The sequence below is a fragment of the Martes martes genome (assembly GCF_963455335.1).
Source record: "Martes martes genome assembly, chromosome: 18".
In the NCBI taxonomy this organism is placed as follows: Eukaryota; Metazoa; Chordata; class Mammalia; order Carnivora; family Mustelidae; genus Martes; species Martes martes.
In genome coordinates this window covers 37469043-37495235 of record NC_137906.1, presented here as the reverse complement: position 1 = coordinate 37495235, position 26193 = coordinate 37469043, and the positions used below count along the sequence as shown (strand labels likewise).

At 46.4% G+C, this 26193-nt stretch overlaps 1 protein-coding gene across 3 annotated transcripts in view; it reads right to left on the bottom strand.

The window, feature by feature from the left end:
* The window catches only part of ANKS3 (ankyrin repeat and sterile alpha motif domain containing 3), a 40028-nt gene extending 13835 nt beyond the window's left edge, over positions 1 to 26193 (bottom strand). Inside the window, exons 1-5 of one of the 3 annotated variants that reach the window (XM_080829745.1) lie at positions 26036 to 26193; positions 22774 to 22945; positions 20223 to 20421; positions 19903 to 20024; positions 18646 to 18727 (exon numbers count right to left, since the gene is read on the bottom strand). In XM_080829745.1, coding sequence (XP_080685871.1) covers positions 18646 to 18727; positions 19903 to 20024; positions 20223 to 20421; positions 22774 to 22943 — 573 coding nt within the window. In that variant the 5' untranslated portion in view covers positions 22944 to 22945; positions 26036 to 26193. The remainder of the gene's footprint in view (positions 1 to 18645; positions 18728 to 19902; positions 20025 to 20222; positions 20422 to 22773; positions 22946 to 26035) is intronic. The other 2 variants (XM_080829744.1, XM_080829743.1) reach the window with 2 other exon arrangements.

Sequence of the window (26193 nt, the reverse complement as noted above, 5' to 3'; positions counted from 1 at the left end):
CGAGGCCGCCACGTCATTGCCATAAATGCTGGTGCTTACAAGTAACTGGTATAACCAAGTTTTTGAAAGGACCGTATGTCTTTATGACACATGAGGTATAAAGTGTCTTTTGAGGGACAGCAGATGACGTGGACATATGGGGGGAACAGAATGAAAAGACAGAAGCAGAGGCTGGAGTGATGCGTCTACAAGCCAAGAAATAGCAGAAGCCAAATGCACATATTCCTCCCAAAGCCTCTCGAGGGAGTGTGGCCCTGCTGGTGCCTTGGTTCTGGTCTTCTCGCATCCAGAACTGTGGGAAAATAAATTTGAGTGTTTTAAGCCCACCAACTTTACGGTAAATTGTTAAAAGCAGCCACAGGAAACTACCGCACCTACTAATGCATGAATGGTTACTTAAGGCGGACCGATACGATCAAGCACCGGGTCAGAGAGACTGAGGCAGGCTTCTCCGACCGCCGTGGAAATAAGTCTGTGCTGTTTTACTCACATAAACTTCCCTCTTAGGACCACTTTTGCTGCATCTCAAAGATTTTATTTTATTCATATTTTAAAGATTTTATTTATTTATTAGACAGAGATCACAAGTAGACAGAGAGACAGGCAGAGAGAGGGGGAAGCAGGCTCCCCGCTGAACAGAGAGCCCGATGTGGGGCTCGATCCCAGAACCCTGAGATCATGACCCGAGCTGAAGGCAGAGGCTTAACCCACTGAGCCACCCAGGTGCCCCTTCACATGTGTTTTTAAATCATGAAAACAACATGCCCTGGACAGGCCTGGGATACTGCAGGTTGAGCTCCAGACCCCCTGCAACAGTAACACAGGCAAATGAAAAATGAAGTTCTTTGGTCTCCCAGTGCATATAGTTATATTACACTATACCGTGGTTTATTAAGTGTGCCACAGCATTACAACTGAAAAAACAATGAGTATATCTTAAAGAAATAAAATACTCTATGGGGGCACCTGGATGGCTCATTCAGCAGAGCATGAACTCAGGGTCACGAGTTCAAGCCCCATTTCAACGTAGCGCGTACTTGAAGATAAACTTTACTGCTAAAAAATGCTATCATCTGACTTCTCAGTAAGTCATAATCACTGATCACAGATCACCATAACAAGTATGACAACAGGGGTCCTGGGTGGCTCAGTGGGTTAAGGGCCTGCCTTAGCTCGGGTCATGATCCCGGGATCCCAGCAATTGAGCTGGGTTGGGCTCTCTGCTCAGCAGGGAGCCTGCTTCTGTATCTTCCTCTTCCTCTGCCCCTCCCCCCAACTCAGGTACTCTCTCTGCTCCTTCTCAAATAAATAAAATCTTTTTAAAAAATTGATAATAATGGAAAAGTTTGAACTATTGCAAGAATTACCAAAATGTGACACAGAGACGCAAAGTGAGTGAAAGGTGTTGGGAAAACGGCACCCACAGACCTATTCAACACAAGGTCTCCACAAACCTTCCATCTGTAAAAAAATGCAGTATCTGTGAATGTGATAAAGTGAAGCACGAGAAGATGAAGTGTGCCTGTACACATTCGTAAGTTATAGGAGGATTTCCCCATAATACTGTTATTACTGAGGATTTAAGAGAGGTTTTATATTTTAAATATTCTTCAGAGCTTACTAGTTGATACACTTTTATAGGTTCATGGTAAGGCACAAGGAAGTTATTAAATCACTGTTTAAAAAGGAAAAAATTTCTAACTATGAGAGGTGACAGATGTTCAGTAAACTTACTGCGGTATTCATTTCATAATGTATACTAAATTCAAATCATGTTGTGCACCTTAAAATTATACAATGTTAAATGCGGACTGTATCTCAGGAAAACTGGAAAAAGTATTTTAAAAATAAAAGATACGAAAAAAAGACCATGATACAAAACAGTGCAGATCTTACAAGAGCAGCAAAACAAGACAAAGTGTGTCTAACACTAGAAGAAAGCGTGCCCAAACTATTATTTCTAAGCAGTAGGATGGGGGATTTTCCCCATCTTCCTAATCTTCTGTATTCTCTAAATTCACAATGAGCACACTTACTTTGAAAGTGGAAAAGACAATAAACATTTTAGAAGCTTCAACCAGGCAGTGTGGGGTCTGAGGGCAGGACCACCGAAGCCCACTGCTCTGGAGGGCAAACCGGAAAACCGTAAACGTGCACGTACCCACTGACCCAGCCGTTCCGCTCCTAGAGAGTTAACCTAGTGTAAACACTACATACACTAATGTTTAGGATTTTCCCAGCAGCGTTTAGTACGGTGAGAATCAGGAAGAGCATAAAATCAGGAATTGGCGAAATAGGACGGACCACATCTGTAGAGTGGAACGCGACCCCCTCCTCTGGGACAGGTCCAGCCAAGGGCGTTTACTAATGTGAACGGGGTGCACAGGACATCATTAAGAGGAAAGAAAGCATCACACAAAACATTCTGTATAACGGGACTCCACTCAGACTTAAAATATCCGTTAAAAACCCAGGCAGAGGGGCGCCTGGGTGGCTCAGTGGGTTAAAGCCTCTGCCTTCGGCTCGGGTCATGAACCCAGGGTCCTGGGATCGAGCCCCGCATCGGGCTCTCTGCTCCGTGGAGGGCCTGCTTTCTCCTCTCTCTCTGCCTGCCTCTCTGCCTACTTGTGATCTCTGTCTGTCAAATAAATAAATAAAAATCTTTAAAAAAAAAAACCCAGGCGGATACCCGACAAGGTGTTAACTGTGCTGTCTCTAGGTGATGGGATTAGGAGTAGTTCTGGCTTTCTTGTGGCTTCACTGTACTTTCTGATTCTTTTATAGCAGATACAGATCACTGTATAATAAACATTTACCTAGGCACACTTTTCCCCTATTTGGAAACCTATGATCAACTGACAGTCTTGGCGGAGGCTAGGATAGAAGGTGATTATCACGTGTGCTCTAGTAGGAAAAAAACTGCATCTTTGCAAGACCTTAACTGAGTTCTACTTTCTATAATTCCCCATTTTGAAGAGCTCTGGTTAGAAATCAGCTCTGAAACCTTCAGCCTTCAAAGGTCACTTTTAGAGGGGTCTGGAAGGGGAAACTGAAAGCAGTCAAAAGGCACAAACTTCCAGCTGTAAGATACAACACGATGACTGCAGCGAGCGTGGCCACACGATAATTATGGAAGTTGTTTGGAGAGTAAATCCCGAGTTCTCATCACAGGGAAACGACCTCCGTCTGTGTCTACATGAGACGACAGACACTCACCAAAGTAATATGGTCAACACTTCACAACCCGCTGCAGTGCGCCACGTACCCTCCAACAGGGATGTCCGCAGTTAGAGCTCGGTAACACCGGGCAGGGGGCAGCGGGGGGGCAGATTTCTAGCTTCAGTTGATAGTACCCAAAGGTTTCAAGCAGAACAAACAACACCATCTTTACTGTAGGGTTTTAACTATTATGTTTTAAGCCCAGAAGTCTTCAACCTCAGATTACCGTTAAAGGGGGAAAAAAGCAGTAATAATGTTCCTTAGGGAGTAAATGAGGAAGAAAATAGAACCAAGAATAAGGTCTCCGAAGTGAAGGAAGAAAATCCTAGAATTTCTGTTTATCCTTTACATTTTGGGGGGTTTCCTTCCTATTTTATGATGTACATACATATTCCTAGAGACATACATGATCAAAACGCATTCTGAAGGAGAGCATAATCAAAGCTTTGGAAATGGTGGCCCAAGAGGATGGCAGGCACACGTGTCACATGGAGGCCGGGCCATCAGCTCAGCTCCCCACTAAGAGGCCTAATCACGCCCAGATCATCCAGTTTCCATGAGCTGCCAGGGCCTGGCCCCGCCAGGAGGAAGGGAACGGGCTGCAAGGGAGGCAGCTCCCAGCCCTCTCCCGCCCGTGCCGAGCACGGGGAGCCCAGCCGCTGGCAACTGTCGGTCTCCAGGGATGGGGCCTGGCTCTGGAGGCCCAGCTCGGGAGACTGGTGGGCCCGGGCCTCGGGCTCCCTCAAGTCTAACCCTGACTGAGAGGAGGAAATCTGCAGGAGAAGAGGAGCAGAGGAGAATCTGTGCAGGGGTAGCCACACGGCCTCCCCAGCACTGGGAGAATGTGGCCTGCCAGCCCCACGCCACCCGCCCCACCCCCCAAAGCAATCATGGCAAACTGCCCAACACCTTCTTCTCCTGATTAGTAATAGGGGAGATCTCACAGTTAATTTCCTGAATTTGATCACTGTATGTGATCATGAAGACAAAACCGTATTTAGGAAATAAGTACTAAATAAAGTATTTAGGAGGAAAAGGGCATTACATTATGCCACCAACATATTATCCAATGGTCCCCAAAAAACTATGTATATAAAGAGACTAATAGAGAAAATGACATGAAATATTATTTGGGCAATCAGGTGAAAGTATGCAAATTCTTTGTATTATTTTGACATTTAAGTCTGAAATCATTTCAGAATTTTAAAATTTTAAAAATTTCTGAAAGAAATCAAATATAATTTATTTCCCCTAAGTACATGCTCCCCACAACACACAATCATTCCCAGCTGGAGAGTAAAGGTACCAAATGAGGGCACAATCTGCATGGTAGATAAATTATCTAAAATCTGATTTTCCGGGGCGCCTGGGTGGCTCAGTGGGTTAAAGCCTCTGCCTTCAGCTCAGGGCATGATCCCAGGGTCCTGGGATCGAGCCCCGCATCGGGCTCTCTGCTCAGCAGGGAGCCTGCTTCCTCCTCTCTCTCTGCCTGCCTCTCTGCCTACTTATAATCTCTGTCAAATAAATAAATAAAATCTTAAAAAAAAAACAACCTAAGAAAAAATAAAATCTAATTTTCCAGTATGTTCTCCACTTTAAAAATTATGTAAATGTCTCTCGTGACTTCTAGTTCTACATTAAAATCAAATCCTAGGGGCACCTGGGGAGGCTCAATTGGTTAAGCATATGACTCTTGATATAGGCTCAGGTCATAATCTCAGGGCTCTATGCTCAGTGAAATCTACTTGAGATTTTCTCCCTCTACCCCTCCCACCCATGGTCTCTCTCTTAAAATAAATAAATCTTAACATAAAAATTACGAAAAAAATAAAAATAAAAAAATAAAAATTACGTACATACTAGGTCACAGGAGATGTGAGGAGCACTGGGTGTTAAATACAACTGATAAATCACTGAACGTTACATATGACACTAATGATGTACTATATGTTGCCTAACTGAATTTAAATAAAAAATTTTAAAATAAATAAACATAAAATTCTAACCTCAGAAGCAGAGGTTATGTATTTTACAGGTTTGGGCTCTTGTCCACCTATTCTTGACCCTATGCTAGGACGTAAGGGTGTCTAGTCCGTGTACGTGGAATTACTTCAAAGAATAATTATCTGCAGCAAAGAAGCGCAAATGGCTGGTAAATATATGAAAAGATGCTCAGAGGAGCAAGATGGCCGGGGAGGAGGAGACTGAAATATCAGGTCCGAGGAGTTCACGGAGACAGCTGTGAAACCATTCTGAACATCTACAAACTCAACAGGAATAGAAGAGAAGAGCGGCAATCCCAGGAACGCAAAATCGACCCCTTTCCAGAAGGCAGCACGTGCGGAGAAGGGAACCCGGAGCTACCGGAAGATAAACCGCAGGGGCAGGGGCCGGCTCCCGGCAAGGGAGAGAGCAGCGGAGCACAAAACTGGAGCTTTCAGAAGTTGGCTCCACGGAGGGACGTCGCTCCAGAGGCTAGGCGGGGGGTGGGGCCCTTGAGGGGAGAGTGTGGTCTCGGGACCCACGGGGACACAAAAAACACCAGGGGTGCCTGAGTGCGGCAGCGCTCCCAGGTATGCAGCGGGGAAGCCGGCTGAAGAGACGGAGGGGTGGGCTCTAGGCTCGGGGTTACCGCAAACCATGATCCGTGGCACAGTCGGGCCACTGCTCTTCGAGCAGGGACCCCACTAGTGGCAGCTCCGGAGAGACCCCCTCCTTCCTCCTCTGGGAGAAGCGGCGCAGGAGCGCGCTGCACGACTCTGGTGGGTTTGGAGACTCCAAAGGGGGCCGCGCGCGCGAGAGAGAAACGCTCCGTCACAGGCCGGGTGAGCTCGGAGCGCGGCCAGAGACCAGGGAGACGGGAGGGACTGACGGGTTTTCTCCGAGGCCAGTCGGAGGAGCGGGACCCTGAGCTCTCAGCTCCTCCCCGCCAGAGACTGGGCGGCCGCCATCCTCATTCCCGGCCTCCGGAGCTCTACGGAAAGTGTTCAGGGAACAAAAGCTCCCGAGAGGGAACCCAGCAGATGACTTAGCCTGGTAGCTGGCAAGGGCGGTGCAATTCCGCCTCGGGCAAAGACATCTGAGAATCACTCCCACGGGCTCCTCCTCCAGAAGATTAGCAAGACCATCCAGCCAAGACCAAGTTCACTGATCAGTGAGAGCTACGGAACTCCAGAGATAGGGGATAGCAACATACAAACTTCATGGCTTTCTTTCAATGATCCTTTAGTCTCTCAAGGTTAAATTTTTTTTTTTTTAAGATTTTACTTATTTATTTGTCAGAGAGAGAGTACACACAAGCAAGCAGAGAGGCAGGCAGAAGCACCGAGAGAAGCAGGCTTCCTGCTGAGCAAGGAGTACGATGTGGGACTTGATCCCAGAACCCTGGGATCATGACCTGAGCCGAAGGCAGCGGCCCAACCAACTGAGCCAACCAGGCGTCCCTCAAGGTTAAATTTTTTAAATTTTATTTTTAAATTTTATTTTTTCTTAATCTATTTTTAAAAAAATTTCCTCTTTCCTATTTTAACTTTTTAAAAACTATTTTATCTTATCAATACCTTTTTAAAAATCTTTTTTATTTTCATTGTTAAAGTCATATTTTATCCCTTCATTGTATTTAACATTATTTTTTGTATACATATAGGGTTTTTTCTTCCTTAAAAATTTGGGACACAATACAACAAAATGTACCCTAAATCTAGCACATGGCTTTGCTCTAGTCTCCAGCCTGATCACATTCTTTCCTTTTTTTTTTCTTTTTTCAGCCAACTTCTTATCAATTCCATTTTTAGAATCTTTTAAAATTTTCATCTTTACTGTCATATTCCATCCCTTCATCATGTTTACCCTTAGTTTTCTATATAGATAGATAGATATAGATATAGATAGATAGATATAGATATAAGATTTTCTTTCTTTAAAATTTTGGGAGGTAGTTTCTTCTAACAGACCAAAATATACCCAAAATCAAGTGTGTGGCTGTCTTCCATTCATCAGTTTTATATATATATATATTCCCCCCATGTTCTTCTCCCCCTGGTTTCAGATCTCTTCTGATTTCATTAGTGTATATTTTTCTGGGGTCATTTCTACCCTTTTAGCATTTTGTTCTCTCATTCATCTATTTTTTTAAAAGATTTTATTTATTCATTTGACAGACAGAGATGACAAGTAGGCAGAGAGGAGGCACGGGGGGCGGGGGGAAGCAGGCTCCCTGCTGAGCAGAGAGCCTAATGCGGGGCTCGATATCAGGACCCTGAGATCATGACCTGAGCTGAAGGCAGAGGCTTTAGCCCACTGACCCACCCAGGTGCCCCTCATTCATCTATTATCTGGATAAAATGACAAAGGCAGAAAAACTTGCCACAAAAAAAAAAGAAAAGAAAAGAATAAAAGGCAGTACCAATGGCGAGGGACCTAATCAAAAAAGACATTAATAATATGTCAGAACTAGAGTTCAGAATGACGATTATCAAGATGCTAGCTGGGTTTGAAAAAAGCATGGAAGGTATTAGAGAATCCCATTCCTTTTTTTTTTTTTTTTAATTTACTTATTTGTCAGAGAGAGAGCACAAGTGGGGGGACGGGGGCAGCAGGCAGAGGGAGAGGCAAGCAGAGGGAGAAGCAGGCTCCCCGCTGAGCAAGGAGACTGATGCAGGACTTGATTCCAGAACCCTGGGATCATGACCTGAGCAGAAAGCAGACACTTAACTGACTGAGCCACCTAGGTGTCCTGAGAATCCCATTCTGGAGAAATGAAAGAACTAAAATCTAACCAAGCTGAAATCAAAAAAGCTATTAATGGGGTGCAATCAAGAATGGAGGCTCTTACTGCTAGGATAAATGATGCAGAAGAGAGAATGGGCGATATGGAAGACCAAATGATGGAGAATAAAGAAGCTGAGCAACAGAGAGACAAACTACTACTGGACCACGAGGGGAGAATTTGAGAGATAAGTAATACCACAAGACAAAACAGTATCAGAGTAATTGGGATCCCAGAAGAAGAAAAAGTGGGGGGGCGGGGTAGAAGGTATACTGGAGCAAAATTATAGCAGAGAATTTCCCTAATCTGGCAAAGGGAACAAGCACCAAAATCCAAGAGGCACTGAATACCCAACTTTTTTTCAACATGGATGGAACTGGAGGAGATTATGCTGAGTGAAATAAGTCAAGCACAGAAAGTCAACTATCATATGGTTTCACTTATTTGTGGAGCATAAGGAATAACATGGAGGACATTAAGAGAAGGAAAGGAAAAGTGTACTGGGGGAAATCAGGAGGGGGAGATGAAACATGAGAGACTGTGGACTCTGAGAAACAAACTGAGGGTTTTGGAAGGGAGGAGGGTGATGGGATGGGTGAGCCTGATGGTGGGCATTAAGGAGGAAACACAGTGCATGGAGCACTGGGTATGGTGCAAAAACAATGAATCTTGGAACACTGAAAATAATAAAAATAAAAATAAGATGTTAATAAATAAATATTATAACCATTAAGTAAGTACAGAAAAAAATCCAAGAGGCACAGAGACCCCCCTCAAAACCAATAAAAAGAGGTCTACACCCCATCATGTAACAGTAAAACTTACAAGTCTCATTGACAAAGAGAAAATCCTGAAAGCAGCGCGGGACAAGAGGTCTGTAACATACAACAGTAGAAATATTAGATTGGCAGCAGACCTATCCACAGAGACCTGAAAGCCAGAAAAGACTGGCATGATATATTCAGAGCACTAAATGAGAAAATTATGCAGCCAGGGATACTATATCCAGCTAGGCTGTTAATGAAAATAGAAGGAAAGATAAAAAGCTTCCAGGACAAATAAAAATTAAAAGAATTTGCAAACACCAAACAAGCCCTCCTGGAAATATTGAAAGGGGTCCTCTAAGCAAAGAGAAAGCCTAAAAGAAACAGACCAGAAAGGAACAGAGACAATATACAGGACCAGTCACCTTATAGGCCATAATGGCACTGAATTCATAACTTTCAAGTTACCCTGAATGTAAATGGGCTAAATGCCCCAATCAAAAGATACAGGGTATCAGAATGGATTAAAAAAACAGACCCAGGGGTACCTGGGTGGCTCAGTGGGTTAAGCCTCTGCCTTCGGCTCGGGTCATGATCTCAGGGTCCTGGGATCGAGCCCTGCATCGGGCTCTCTGTTCAGCAGGGAGCCTACTCCCCCCACTCTCTCTGCCTGTCTACTTGTGATCTCTGTCAAATAAATAAGTAAAATCTTAAAAAAAAAAAAAAAAAAGACCCATCGATATGCTGTCTATGAGAAACTCATTTTAGACCCAAAGACACCTCCAGATTTAAAGTGAGGGGGTGGAAAACAAATTGCCATGCTAATGGACATCAAAAGAAAGCTGGGGTGGCAATCCTTATATCAGATAAATTAGATTTTAAGCTAAAGATTATAATAAGAAATGAAGAAGGACACTATATCATACTTAAAGGGTCTGTCCAACAAGAAGATCTAATGATTTTAAGTATTTATGCCCCTAACATGGAAGCAGCCAACTATATAAACCAACTAATAACAAAATCAAAGAAACACATCAACAATAATACAATAATAGTAGGTGACTTTAACACCCCCCTTATTGAAATGGACACATCATCTAAGCAAAAGATCAACAAGGAAATAAAGGCTTTAAATGATACACTGGACCGGACAGACATCACCGATATATTTAGAACACTCCATCCCAAAACGACAGAATACACATTCTTCTCTAGTGCACATGGAATATTCTCCAGAACAGATCACATCCTGGGTCACAAGTCAGGTCTCAACCAGTACCAAAAGACTGGGATCATTCCCTGCATATTTCCAGACCACAATGGTCTGAAGCTAGAACTCAATCACAAGAGGAAAGTTGGAAAGAACTTGAAAGAACTTGAATACATGTAGGCTAAAGAATGAATGGGTCAACCAGGAAATTAAAGAAGAATTGAAAAAATTCATGGAAACAAATGAAAATGAAAACACAATTGCTCAAAATCTTTGGGACACAGCAAAGGTGGTCCTGAGAGGAAAGTAAACAGCAACACAAGCCTTTCTCAAGAAATAAGAAAGGTGTCAAGTACACAACCTAACCCTACACCTAAAGGAGCTGGAGAAAGAACAGCAAAGAAAGCCTAACCCCAGCAGGAGAAGAGTAATAATAAAGATCAGAGCAGAAATAAAAAAAAAAAATAGAAACCAAAAGAACAGTAGAACAAATCAACAAAACTAGGAGCAGGTTCTTTGAAAGAATATGATTGAGAAACCCCTGGCCAGACTTATCCAAAACAAAAGAGAAAGGACCCAAATTAATAAAATCATGAATGAAAGAGAGATCACAACCAACACCAAAGAAATACAAACAATTATAAGTACATATTATGAGCAACTATACACCAGCAAATTTGACAATCTGGAAGAAATGGATGCATTCCTAGAGACATATAAACTACCAAAACTGAACCAGGAAGAAACAGAAAACCTGAACACACCCATAACCAGTAAGGAGATTGACGCAGTCATCAAAAATCTCCCAACAAACAAGAGCCCAGGGCCAGACAGCTTCCCAGGGGAATTCTACCAAACATTTAAAGAAGAACTAATACCTGTTCTCCTGAAACTGTTTCAAGATATAGAAATGTAAGGAAAACTTCCAAACTCATTTTATGAGGCCAGCTGTACCTTGATCCCAAAACAAGACAAAGAATCCATCAAAAAGGAGAATTACAGACCGATATCCTTCATGAATATGGATGCAAAAAGTCTCACCAAAATAGCCAATACGATCCAACAGTACATTAAAAGGATTATTCACCACAACCAAGTGGGATTTATTCCTGGGCTGCAAGGTAGATTCTACATCCACAAATCAATCAAAGTGTGATACAATACATTAATAAAAGAAAGAATAAGAACTATATGATACTCTCAATAGATGCTGAAAAAGCATTTGACAAAGTACAGCATCCTTTCTTGATCAAAACTCTTCACAGTGTAGGCATAGAGGGTACATACCTCAATATCATCAAAGCCATCTCTGCAAAACACACAGCGAACATCATTCTCAATGGGGAAAAACTGACAGCTTTTCCCCCAAAGATCAGGAACACGGCAGGGATGTCCACTATCACCACTGCTATTCAACACTGTACTAGAAGTCCTAGCCTCAGCAATCAGACAACAAAAAGAAATTAAAGGCATCCTAATCGGCAAAGAAGTCAAACTCTCACTCTTTGCAGATGATATGATACTTTATGTGGAAAACCCAAAAGACTCCACCCCAAAACTGCTAAACTCATACAGGAATTCAGTAAAGTGTCCGGATATAAAATCCATGCACAGAAACCAGGTGCATTTCTATATACCAATAGCAAGACAGAGGAAAGAGAAATTAAGGAGTCGATCCCATTTACAATTGCACCCAAAATTATAAGATACCTAGGAATAAACCTAACCAAAGAGGCAAAGACTCTCTACTTAGAAAACTATAAAGTACTCACGAAAAAAATCGAGGAAGACGCAAAGAAATGGAAAAATATTCCATGCTCATGGATTGGAAGAATATTGTGAAAATGTCTATGCTACCTAAAGTAATATATACATTTAATGCAATCCCTATCAAAATACCATCAATTTGGGGGCACCTGGGTAGCTCAGTGGGTTAAGCCTCTGCTTTCAGCTCAGGTCATGATCCCAGGGTCCTGGGATCGAGCCCCGCATCAGGCTCTCTGCTCAGCAGGGAGCCTGCTTCCCTTCCTCTCTCTCTGCCTGCCTCTCTGCCTACTTGTGATCTCTCTCTCTGTCAAATAAATAAACAAAATCTTAAAAAAAAACCCACACATCTATTTTTTTCAAAGAAATGTAACAAGTAACCCTGAAATTTATATGGAACCAGAAAAGACCCTGAATAGCCAGAGGAATATTGAAAAAGAAAACCAAAGTTGGTGGCATCACAATTCCAGACTACAAGTTCTATTACAAAGCCATAATCATCAAGACAGTATGGTACTGGCACAAAAACAGACACATAGATCAATGGAACAGAACTGAGAGCCCAGAAATGGACCCTCAACTCTATGGTCCACTAATCTTCAACAAAGCAGGAAAGAATGTCCAATGGAAAAAAGTCTCTTCAGCAAAGGGTGTTGGGAAAATTGGACAGCCACATCCAGAAGAATGAAACTGGACCATTTCCTTACACCACACACAAAAATAGACTCAAAATGGATGAAAGATCTCGATGTGAGACAGGAATCCACCCAAATCCTTGACAAGAACATAGGTAGCAACCTCTTTGACCTCAGCCACAGCAATTTCCTCCTAGAAAAATCACCAAAGGCAACAGAAGCAAGGGCAAAAATCAACTACTGGGACTTCATCAAGATCAAAAGGTTTCACACAGCAAAGGAAACAGTCAACAAAACCAAAAGACAACTGACAGAATGGGAGAAGACATTCACAAATGACATATCAGATAAAGGGCTAGTATCCAAAATCTATAAAGAACTTTATCAAACTCAACAACTAAAGAACAATTAATCCAATCAAGAAATGGCCAATAGGGGCACCTGGGTGGCTCAGTGGGTTAAGCCTCTGCCTTTGGCTCAGGTCATGATCTCAGGGTCCTGGGATCGATCCCCACATCAGGCTCTCTGCTCAGCGGGGAGCCTGCTTCCCCCTCTCTCTCTCTGCCTGCCTCTGCCTACTTATGATCTCTGTCAAATAAACAAAATCTTAAAAAAAAAAAGAAAGAAAGAAAGAAAGAAAGAAAAGAAATGGCCAAAAAAATGAACAGACATTTCGGCAAAGAAGACATCCAGATGGCCAAGAGACACATGATAAAGTGCTCCACATCACTCAGCATCAGGGAAATACAAATCAAAACCACAGTGAGATGCCACCTCACATCAGTCAGAATGGCTAAAATTAACCAGTCAGGAAATGACAGGTGTTGCCAAGGATGCAGAGAAAGGGGAACCCTCCTACACTGTTGGTAGGAATCCAGTCCAGTGCAGTCACTGTGGAAAACAGCATGGAGGTTCCTCAAAAAGTTGAAAATAGAGCTACCCTATGTCCCAGCAATCGCACTACTGGGTATTTACCCTAAAGATACAAATGTAGTGATTAGAAGGGGCACATGCACCCGAATGTTTATAGCAGCAATGTCCACAATAGCCAAACTATGGAGAGAACCTAGATGTCCATCAACAGATGAATGGATAGAGAAGATGTGGTATATATATACAAAACAGAATACTATGCAGTCATCAAAAAAAAACCAAACTACAAAATCTTGCGATTTGCAACAACATGGACGGAACTAGAGGGTATTATGTTAAGTGAAATAAGTCAATCAGAGAAAGACAATTATCAAATGGTCTCGCTGATATGAGGAAAATTGAGAGGCAGTGGGAGGTCATGGGGTGTCAGGAGGGAAAAAATGAGACAAGATGGTATCAGGAGGGAGACAAACCACAAGAGATTCTTAATCTCACAAAATAAACTGAGGGCTGCTGGGGGGTGGGGGGGCAGGGAGAGGATGGCTGGGTGACGGACATTGGGGAGGGTATGTGCTATGGTGAGTGCTGTGAAATGTGTGAGCCTGATGATTCATAGACCTGTACCCCTGGGGCAAATAATACATTATATGTTAATTTAAAAAAGAAGAAAAAAAGATGCTGAACCTCACCGACATCAGAGAAAGGCAAAAATCAACAGGAGACACCTCATGTGATACCAGGTACCAAGCGTTCCTGCGGGTGTAGGAGACGAGAACTCCGAAACAGTATCAGGACATAAATCAGGCTGACCGTGGAGGAAAGTCAGTTACTACTCTCTAGTGCAGACTCACTCAGCCTACACACCGAAACTTCTAATTTGAAGAATACATCCTGATTTCTTTGAAATCCCTTCCCACATGCTTGAAAAGACAGGTACGAAATGGGAACTGCAGCCCTGTCAGGAACAACGAAGTAGACACAACTGAAATGTCCACTAAAAGAGGAATGGATGAAGGTCAAAGACTCAGCCGTCCAATACCCACAGAGCTGTCAAAATGAGTGCACTGGGGGGCACCTGGGTGGCTCAGTGGGTTAAAGCCTCTGCCTTTGGCTCAGGTCATGATCCCAGGGTCCTGGGATCGAGCCCCGCATCAGGCTCTCTGCTCCGCGGGGAGCCTGCATCTCCCTCTCTCTCTCTGCCTGCCTCTCTGCCTGCTTGTGATCTCTGTCAAATAAATAAATAAAATCTTAAAAAAAAAAAAGAGTGAACCAGGCCCCCCCATGCCAGCACGATGCTGAAGGACACACATGGTCTGACACGTTACTACATAAATCTTTACATTGAACCACCGAACAACCTGTGCCCTCCTTAAGGACACGGTGTGTGGCGAAAGCAGAAAACCAGGGGCAGGAAAGCTGCAGAGCAACATCTGTTTAGGGCTCACTTTGGGGTCACGTGTGTGGAATTAGTATTATCATCTGTACTTTTCCGTAAGTTCAAAGTACTTCAAATTTAAAATTCATAATTCTTGCTGCTGTGGAAGGAGTGTAAGTTGGTACAATTTGCTCTTCAGATGACAAGCGGACAATCCTGTGTTAAGACCGTACTTACATTCCATGGAAAATTCTACCTTGGGTACTGAACTGGACAGATGTGGTCACACGCGTGTGCAGAGATGTGTGTGCAGGAAGTCTCCACACTGAATGTGACAGCCAGTGGCTGGCAACGACTTACTTCCATCTAGGGACCACTGTCAAACAACCTCTGATTCATCCCTCCAAGGAAGTGTTGCGCCGTCATGAAGAAAAGAGACAGAAGAGAGATTACGATACACGAACACAGAACGATCTCCGAAAGAGAGAGAGAAGGAAGGGAAATAAATAAATAAGTGAATGAATGGAGGGAGCCAGGGAGGGAGAGGGGGAAAGAAAGAGAGAGAAAGGGAGAGAGCAAGGAAGAGCGAGCGCGCTGAGGGGCAGCCATGGCGGGGAGACCAGGAGAGCCAGGCAAAGCGGGCGGGCAGGCTCCCGCACCCCCTCAGTCTCATGTCTAGTTTTACCCCATGAGGGTACCGTTCCCAAGTCCTTCGTTTTCCTTTTTTCTGAAGTCTGTGTGAGCGCAGGATGGGGGCAAGGGGAGAGGGAGAGGGAGAGAGAGAACCTCAAGCTCCATGCTCCAGCTGACTCAGGGCTCGACCCGACCCGGAGATCGTGACCAGAGCAAAACCACAAGTCAGACAATTCACTGACTGAGCCACTCGGGCACCCTTGGGGGGCATTTGGATTCTTTTTTTAAAGAAAGATAGCATGTTAACATTTTATTATGCTAAACTATCCAATAAAGTGGACCCCCAAAAAGAGACAAATCATAAATATAAATGGCCAATAAATGCATTTTTAAATGTTCAACCTCACTGATAAGTATAAAACAAAACAGATGTTACTTTTCTCCCACCACACTGGCAAAAACGTAAGATGAGCAACTTCCAGGGCTTGGTGAAGACACGAAAAAGTGGGCACCTTCACACATTACTGGAGGGGGAGGCCAAAGAGACAACCTTCGCGGTGGGAACCTGCTAGGACTTCGTATTTCAACCCTGCTGCACTCTTTAATGACTTTATTTTTTTTAAGATTTTTTTTTAAGATTTTATTTATTTGGCAGACAGAGATCACAAGTAGGCAGAGAGGCAGGCAGAGAGAGAGAGAGGAGGAAGCAGGCTCCCTGCTGAGCAGAGAGCCAGATTCAGGGCTCGATCCCAGGACCCTGAGATCATGACCCGAGCCGAAGGCAGAGGCTTTAACCCACTGAGCCACCCAGGTGCCCCTTAATGACTTTATTAAGATAAAATTCACATACCATGCAATTCACCCACTCACAGTAGATAATTCACTGCCATGCAACCATCACCACAATGAATTTCAGAACATTCTCCTCACTCTAAAAAGAAATCCTGTACCCCTTCACCACCACCCTCTCCCCAGTACTTCCATCTCTCACCATCCCTTCCCATCCCACCCTCCCAACTCACCCTCTGCGGCCGGCATTACTAGATCAGCATTACTCTGCTTTCTATCTCTACAAATTTGCTTAGTCAGGATACTTCGTATAAAAAGAATCATACATGGGGGGCCTGGGTGGCTCAGTGGGTTAAAGCCTCTGCCTTAGGCTCAGGTCATGATCCCAGGGTCCTGGGATCAAGACCCGTGTCAGGCTCTCTGCTCAGCAGGGAGCCTGCTTCCTCCTCTCTCTCCACTTGCCTCTCCGCCTACTCTTTCTCTGTCAAACAAATAAAATCTTAAAAAAAAAAAAAAAAAATCATACATGGGATGCCTGGGTGGCTCAGTTGGTGAAGACTCTGCCTTTGGCTCAGGTCATGATCCCAGTGTCCTGGGATCGAGCCCTGCATCAGGCTCCCTGCTCAGCGGGGAGCCTGCTTCTCCCTCTGCCCCTCCCTCTGCTTGTGTGCTCTCTGACAAACAAAATCTTTAAAAAAACAAAACAAGGGGCGCCTGGGTGGCTCAGTGGGTTAAAGCCTCTGCCTTCGGCTCAGGTCGTGATCCCAGGATACTGAGATCGACCCCCGCACCACGCTCTCTGCTCAGCGGGGAGCCTGCTTCCTCCTCTCTTTCTGCCTGCTGTTCTGCCTACTTGTGATCTCTGTCAAATGAATAAAGAAAATCTTCAAAAAACAAAAACAAAAACAACGAACCATACACTACGTGGTCGCCGATGTCCGCATCCTCCCACCGAGGGTAACATTTTCAAGGCTCATCTATATTGTGAGGGTCAGAACATCACTCCTTTCTCCAGCCACGTGATACTCCCGCGTGCGGAGGGACCTCTTCCTTCTCCATCTACCAGCTGACGGACACGTGGACCTCCACCTTTGGGCTACTACGAATAACACTGCTATGGACATTTGTGTGGACCTATTTTCAGTTCCCTTGGGTTTATACCTAGGAGAACGGCGGGGTTAGACAGTAGCTTTATGTTTAAAACTGTGAGGCCCTGCCAGACTGTCTTCCAGAGAGGCTGCGTCATTTCGCCTTCCCACCAGCCATGTGCGAGGTTCCAATGTCCCCACATCTTCCTCGACTCTTGTTACCGTCTTCGTATATTACAGACGCCCCTGCACTTTTGATCTGCACTTCCCAGATGACTAATGATGTCAAGCGTTTGTTCACGTGCTTACCGGCCATCTATAAATCATTTGTGGAGCAATGTCTATTCATATCCCTTGCCCACGTTTAAATGGTCTATTAGGACCTAATAAACGTCTCATGTGAACACCAGCAATCTCTCCTACAGAAACGCGGTGGACCTGCATCTAGGCTGAAGCTGCCTGTACGGAGAGAGCTCCTGGAGCACTGTTCGTAACTGTAAAATGTCACAAACTTAAATTTCGACGAATAAGGAACTAAATTAATGATGGCTCAGATTATACATGGAATACAAGGAAAAAAATGTCTATGGCATATTAAGCAATTTCCTAAAAGCTATCAACACACAGTAGAATCCTACTCTGTTCAAAACAAAAAGCAATGTGTGCACACCTGTCTAGACACAGGCCTTCCTAAGTAGAGAAGTGCCCCGCCGTCTCTTTACCAAACCAAATGGGCATCTTGGGGAGGAACCATGGGTGGTTGAAAAGGGAGGAAGATCTTAGCATTCTTACTCTCCATGTTTAAGTGATGGGATCATAAGTGTTACCTGTTTTTTAAAATATATTTCCCGGGACGCCTGGGTGGCTCAGTTGGTTGAGCGGCTGCCTTCGGCTCAGGTCATGATCCCAGCGTACTGGGATCAAGTCCCACATCGGGGGAACCTGGGTGGCTCAGTGGGTTAAAGCCTCTGCTTTCAGCTCAGGTCATGATCCCAGAGTCCTGGGATCGAGTCCCACATCGGGCTCTCTGCTCGGCAGAGAGCCTGCTTCCTCCTCTCTCTGCCTGCCTTTCTGCCTACTTGTGATCTCTGTCTGTCAAATAAATAAATAAAAAAAAAAAATCTTAAAAAAAAAAAAAAAAAAGTCCCACATCGGGCTCCTTGCTCGGCGGGGAGCCTGCTTCTCCCTCTGCCTCTGCCTACCACTCTGCCTGTGCTCGCTCACTCTCTCTCTCTAACAAATAAATAAATAAATAAAATTAAAAAAAATAAATAAATAAAATATATTTCCCATACTTCTCAAATAATAGCATTTTCAAAATTATTAAGGAATAGATAATCTTTTTCACTCACCGCTGTACCCCCGAGCACTGCTCAACACTTGGCATCAGTAGATACAATAAAAATGTACTGAATAAGCAAAGAACCGCTACTTCGGTGCAGCAGAAAATTGTTACAGCTCATACTTTAGGGACAGGACTCCTCACCTGCTGTAACTCAACTGTACGTTAATAAAAGGGTCACTTACATGATTGAGAAAATACTGCACAATAATCTCATGGCCAGCGGCAGCTGCTTCCATCAAAGGAGTAAATCCATACACGGGCTCCCTGCAAGACAGAGGCCACGGCCAGATGATTAGCGGAGAGGAGTTCAGCCAGGCAGAAGCTTTCCTGCCGCAGACAAACCCAAGCTGGCCCATCACCCGTCCCTAAGCATCGAGGTCTCCCTCCCCCCAGAACGAACAGGGAGACAAAAGAAAAGTTCCTATCGACACCTGAGCCTCGTAAATCTGTTTCTACCACCAGCTCTCGTCTTTCTTCCTCAACACCGTCTGTCTCCCGTGCTTCACTCCCTCCAAGCTGCTCCCACTGGCCGTCTCTTAAATCTCCATTTTAATTACAAGCAAAAAGCAGCTTTCACTGTGCACAGAAAGCCAGCGTCACCCGTCCACCTAACCAGATCCGATCTTTTGAGCTCAGCATTCTCTAGGAACCCTCCCGAAAGCTCCAGGACTAGTCATCTACTTTGTCCTTACTTTGCCTAGGATCTGATGCTTATTTTTGTGCTTGGTTCCGATTCGCTCAGCGCTGTCTACAGATGCCTCCTGACCCTGGCTTCTCTCACGCTGGTCTAGAAGACAGGAACCAAGCTAAAACCCATTCCAAAACACAGCATTTTCACATTTTAACATCTCTGAGGTCAGAATTTATCTTAAAATCAATAGGCAAGTGGCATTTTAATCAGTGGCATTTCTTTCTCAGTGGCATGTGAAACTCTGGTGCGTCTTACAGGGGGCGACTGCAGCCAGGGGCACGCACCGTGCCAGCTAGAAGCTGAGTTGGTACGTGCTGCGTTGAAAGGGGATAACTGTCATGACATGCTTTAGACAACATCGCTTCCAGCTTATAAAACTGAACACTGCTTTCAAGCATCCCCTTACCGGATATAGACAAAAGACAAGAAGGAAAAAGGAATTAGCATTTAGTGTCAATCAAGTGCTGTTCGCTACGCCAGGCCCCTGGTATATGACAAACTGGTAATTCCTGGAACAATTCCTCCGTGACATAGGTATTGCTGTCCCCAGTTCTCAGATAAAGCAAATGAGGCTCAGGGCACTGAAAGTGCTGCACCCAGTGTCCCCTGACGATGCAGGAAGCTTCCCACACCTGGGCGGGCCTGTCCCCTCTGCCCAAGGAAGGGGCTACCCCGCACTCTGGCCCGTGGCTGCCTCCCCAGCTGCCCTCCTCAGAGTCAGAGCGACCGCTAAAGACCTGGTAATCACCTCACGTTGGCATTCGCTCCACTGTCCAAAAGGAACTTGACCATCTGCTGGTGCCCAGCGCTGGTGCAGTGGAAGAGGGCAGTCCAGCCTTGAATGTCCTTCATTTCCAGCTCGGCACCTTGCTTCAAGAGAACACAGAACGCTCGTTACAGCCTCAGCTCCTCTGTGTGGGGCGGGCGTGCTCCAGGCCGTCGCAGTGCAAGAATCCAAGTGGCTACGAGAGCAAGCACACGTACGCCATGGTCTGCAGCGGCTCACGTCTCTGCCAGAGCGGCCGGGAGCCCCTCGCGTTTCTGGGCCTGAGTCCCCTCGTCGCTCACCTGGAGGAGAAAGTAGGCGATGCTCTCGTTGCCACAGCTGGAAGCCAGCATCAGCGGAGTCTGCCCTTCTGGGGTCGGCACGTTCACGCTCACCCCCGCCTCGAGCAGCAGGTGCACGATGGTATCGTGTCCGATGTAGGAGGCATACATCAGCGGGGTCCAGCCACCACCATTCTTCTTATTCAAATCTAACTCTCTCCTAAACAAACGCAAGAGATGCCAGCCACGTCCAGCCATCTCACATGTGAGGTTTACCAAAGCTGGCAGCGAGGCCGGGCCAAGACAAAGAGCGGGAACTACAGCCAGGAAGCAGAGGTTACCTGCCACCCTGGACGTCCGGGGGTAGGGGAGGCAGGTGGGGAAACCATTCGGTTCGCTGTACAGCCGCCTCTGCAAAGTCCTCAGAGCCATCTTCCTCCTCCGACTGCACGATCTCATTGCCCCCTGCCCCACCCCAAGGCCAGCAACTCTTCTGTCCTACCCCCAGCTACACAGATGGTTCTCAACTAGGGGTGATTTTTGGCAAAGTTCTCAACTAGGGGTGATTTTTGGCAAAGTCTGAAGACATTACTGGCTGTCACAACTGGGGAAGGAAAAGCTACTGGCATCTATGGGATGGAGGCCAGGGACGTGGCTAACTGGTTACCCTACATGCATGGGTCCCCAGTGGAGAATAATCTGGCCGGACTGTCAGGAGTGCCAGAATCAAGGAACTGTGACCTGGAGCCTTGACTGCCTTCTACCAACAGACCAGAATCTGTTAGTGTGGGGCTGGGTGGACAGGGAAAGGGGAAGGGACTCAGAGAATGGACAATTTCTCGCTTGTCACCCCATCCTACAGAAACATTCTTTAAAAATCACTGACCAGAGAATCCTATCTTTCTTATTGATTTCCATCAAAATTCTGGAAAAGCATTTGCCATAGAAAAAAAAAACCATGGGCTTCCCAGTCCAGAGTCTGGGGCTGGGGGATGGAAATCACATCCACTTCCAGGACAGCCTGAAGAGTTCACGCCCTGGGCAGCTGGGTGGCTCAGTGGGTTAAAGCCTCTGCCTTCAGCTCAGGTCGTGATCCCAGGGTCCTGGGATCGAGCCCCGCATCGGGCTCTCTGCTCAGCAGAGAGCCTGCTCCCCCCACCTCTGCCTGCCTCGCTGCCTACTTGTGATCTCTGTCTGTCAAATAAATGGGCAAAAAAGAAAAAAAAAAAAAAAAAAGAGTTCACGCCCAATGGCCTCTCCTCTCACACAATCCCTGCCTCCAGTAGTGAGAACGGACAATCGATCCACAGTCTATGCCTCTCAGAGGTACGCACACAGGAAGCCACACCAGACAATTATTTTCCATTCACTAGCATTTTCTACTGTCTCGGGGATGACCATGCAGCCGTTCCAGAAGGTCCTGGTCCCAGGAATGCAGTGGCGGCCACTGGCTGGGAGAGCACACAGAGATCAGTTCATCCTGGCCACACGCCATTCACTGAGGGAGTGCTCAGCTCCACGTGGAAAAGAACTTGCCCTTGGCAGAGCATCTCTGAGGCTCTGACATGTCTAGTTGGGCTCAATCCTCCCTCGGAGGCCTCCTCTGCCTTCACGCTCCTGGTCTATGCTTACCGTGGGCGAGCTTTGGTGTCAGCTAGGGCCACAATCCCAATCAGAGCACAAACACTTCCCCTCTCCCCTGTGGAGCCATTTGGGACTGTGCACTTAAACAGCACACCCTAAGGCTTAAAAGCCCAAGAATGCCAAAGAAGCCGTTGTGACTGGGATCTCAGCGACCCTATGAAGGAATGCGCTGCCTGTATACCCAGATGCACATTTATAAGGCCACCTGGTACAGGAGTACAACAGATTGTCCCTTACCACAGGCCTGCACTTGTACTCGATTGGTTACAAGTGATGGCTATGACTTGGGAACCAAACCTGGGGCTTACACGAGGCTTTGCTTTGGCTCCCCAGGAACTGAAAAAGGCACATAAGGGTATGGACACAGGTTGTTTCTCCAAGTTGTCAATGAAAAACTGCAACAAGGAGGTAGGTAGGTAAGGGGGTGGAGGGGAGGAGATGAATCCTCCTCCAAAAACCACACTAACATTTGTATAAGACTGCAGGGGGCAATCCCCAGAGAGGAAGATAAACCCCCTACCTTGTCCTCCTCTATGGCAAAAGCTTGAAGGGACAGGAAGGCAAAAGACGTAAAAATGAACCTTCTGGGGCAACAAGGCCCCAGGGCATCATTTTCTAACTTTATTTTTGTTTTGCTTGAACATTTCTGCAATTCATAAAAAACATAAAATGACTCCAAAGAAAACCTGAAGTGTTTCCTAAGCCTATGCCGTTTAAACCCTCTCTTTCTTCCGAGGAATACAAACTGACTTCGTTATTAGTGTCCAGCATAAATCATTACTGAGAGGCGCAGGGATTGATCTGTGTGCATGGAACATCTACGACCGTGGGGGCCCCATGAGCTTACTGACAGCTCCGCCTGGGATCTGAAGCCACAGAGACACTACTCAAAATCTGGGTAGAAGAAACATTTCCCAAGATCGCTTACCGCTGCACGCATTCCTTCACCACTTCGTACTGGCCGATGGAAGCAGCTGTGTGAAGATCCAAGGGGACGGCCAGCTCCTCCCGGCCGACCTGAGCACCCAGCCCATGCCACATGGACAAGCTGCGGTTCAGGAGCTCCGGCTCACTGGCTTCGTCGCTGAGCTCCGACATCACTACAGAGGGAGATCCAGGGGTCAGGTCTTTCCTTCCTGGTTGTTCCAGCGACTGAAACAGGATGGTCGCACTCCTACCTGCAGTGAGCAGCTATGGCACTACTCTAGCAGACTCAATGCAATCAACTCCTGGGACAGACTTAGAAAAGTTTCATTAGGGCGCCTGGGTGGCTCAGTCGGTTGGGCGTCAGCCTTTGGTTCGGGTCATGATCCCAGGGTCCTGGGATGGAGCCCTGCTCGGGCTCCTTGCTCAGTGGGGGGCCTGCTTCTCCCTCTTCCTCTGCCATTCCCCCTGTTTGTGTTCGGTCAAATAAGTAAATAAATTCTTTTTTTTTTTTTTTTAATTTTTTTTTTAAATTTTTTATTTACTTATTTGACAGACAGATCATAAGTAGGCAGAGAGGCAGGCAGAGAGAGAGGAGGAAGCAGGCTCCCCGCTGAGCAGAGAGCCCGATGTGGGGCTCGATCCCAGGATGCTGGGATCATGACCGGAGCCGAAGGCAGACGCTTAACCCACTGAGCCACCCAGGCGCCCCAAGTAAATAAATTCTTAAAAAAAAAGGAAAAAAGGAAAATTTCATTAAAGACTTCATGGGCTTGGGCATCTCCATCCTGCTAATCCTGGTGAGCTTGTCACGAGACAGAAAAAGAAGAGCATATATGGTGAGTCACATGCTGCGGTGAATACGTCCCTTCATCAACCCTCAGGCCCCAGTTCTGCAAAGGGAATTCTCCAGCAACTCAGAAAGCCCAACAACCTCTTGGATGGGCAGTCAAGAAATGCTAATTGAGTCACTGGACCAAATCACATCTTGGGTGTGGTGACAAAGAGCCCTGGACTTGGAGTTAGATCAGAATTTAGCTCTGCTACTTAACACCTCTAGTCCCCAGTTCCTTGTTGTCTAATGGGGACATAGCTCAAAGGGCTGCTGTGAAAACACATGGAAGAATGGACAAACAAATGGTAGAACAGCATATGATGGAATGCTAGTAATAAGCAGAAGGAACAGCTGATATGCACAATATATGAATGGATCTCAAACAACTGTGCCAACAGAAGCCAGACTCAAAGGCTACCTACTGTATGATCCCACTCATATGACATTTTAGAAAAAACAAAACTGAAGGGCTGGAGGAGAGATCAGTGGTACTAGGGACTAGGAATAGGGGAACCATGAAGGGAGAGCAAGAAGGAATTTGGGGGTAATGTATCTGTTCTGTATCTTGATTGGTGGGTATGTTGACTCTATACATTAATCAAAACTCACAGACCCAAACACCAAATGAGTGAATTTACTGTATAAAAATTTTAAACAAGGGCACCTGGGTGGCTCAGTGGTTAAGGGTCTGCCTTCGGCTCTGGTCATGATCCCAGGGTTCTGGGATCGAGCCCCACATCAGGCTCCCTGCTTGGAGGAAGCCTGCTTCTCCCTCTTCTTCCCTCCTGGCTTATGTTCCTTTTCTCGCTGTCTCTCTCTCTGTCAAATAGATAAATATAATCTTTAAAAAAATTTTTTTAAAACAAATATGGCGCCTGGGTGGCTCAGTCGATTCAGCTCAGGTCATGATCCCAGGGTCCTGGGATTGAGCCCCACATCGGGCTCTCTGCTTGGTGCGGAGTCTGCGTCTCCCTCTACATTCCCCACTCCCCTGCCACTCGTGATCCCTTTCTCTCACATGCTCTCTCTCAAATAAATAAAACCTGTCAGAAAAAAAATTTTTAAACAAATCTTGAAAGTCCCAGCACAGAAACTAGGATGTGACTGGTGTTCAGCAAACATTAACTGAGTAGGAATCCAACTATTAATTCCTTGAAAGTGGGAAAGATGGTGGGCGGGGATGGGAGGGGGGGGTCATAGACTGGTAAATTGGTGGGGTGAGGGAACTTTCCCAGAGATGCAACACCACCAGGATGAAAAGTCTGTGATTATGACAGTCCCTTATCCTGGGAATCCTAACCAAATCAATACTTCCTATTAGGACCTTGAGGTTCAAGAGTAACATCTGTCTCCTACTATACAATGAGTGGGAGAGAACAAGGAAACAAGTATAGAAAAGGGAGACAACAAAGGTTGGGTCCATTCAGATGGCCTAGAGGTGCCCCAGCAATTCACAGGTGCCTCTAGGACCTCAGTCTCTACTGAGGAATGCTTCTAAGCTCCAGGTAACAAGCTGAGATACCCAAACAAGCAACAAGCCACCAATTTGGCCAGACTATGTGCACATGTGAGGGGGGCTGTAGGTATCGGAGTTCACAGCAAAGCCCTGCTGTCTGGTACCACCACCACCTCCTCACACCCGCAGAGCCGGAGCTCAACCAGTTTTCTCACTTGGCAGGTGAGAAACCTCACCCTGAACAGTCGTGGCCGAAAGATACCGGATAAGAACACAAAAACGCGGAGTGCCCCTTCAGGGCCTTTCAATACAACCCTCAAGCCTCCAACAGGTGTGTCTCTTCTACTCCAAATGCCTTCTCTGGAGTGGAGCCCACGTGGTCTCTCCCATCACTGGAGGGAGGCTCACACAGCTGACACCCTGCAGGGTGGCAATCACACCCAGACCCGCTCAAGGGGCCTAGAGAGGGGGAACTCGGATGCCAAGGGAACACAAAGCTACCGCTACTGCCTCTATCACCCCACCACATGCCACAAACTCTACAATGACGGGGTATTTGTTATGAATAAAACGATTATGCTCATCCAAATATACGTGTACTTGCTCGGTGGCCAAAAACCTTAACTAAAAAAGGACGCTGGTGGTAGGCCTCCACGCCTACAGGGAAGAAGTCTCGTCCCGGCGCGTGTGCCCTTCGCGGGGACCGGGGTACCCACCCTGGTTCTCAGGCCCTGGGGAGGGTCCTGCGGGAGCACCCCGAGCCCCGACTGCACTGACGTCCCTTGACGCCTCCTCCCGGTAACCCTACACGGCACGTGGCTCTGCAGTCCCCGCCGCGCGGCTGCATAAGGGGTAACGCAGTCAGAAACTCACGCGGCGGGCAAGCAGCAGGGCCGGGTCGCCCGGCGCCGGGCCCCGCAGGCGGGCTTGCAGGTGCCGGCACCACACCGGGGGCCGGGCCGCCAAGGAGCCTACCTGCGCTGGGCCCCGGGCAGCAGCCGCCGCCGCCGCCGTCTTTGCCGCCGCACGCCCTCAGGCCGGTCCGCTCGTCACCAGGCACGCCCGGGTACCCTCCGCGCGGATCGCCGCCACACCGCCCGGACCCCACCGCCCCGCTCCCGCCCCGGAAGTAG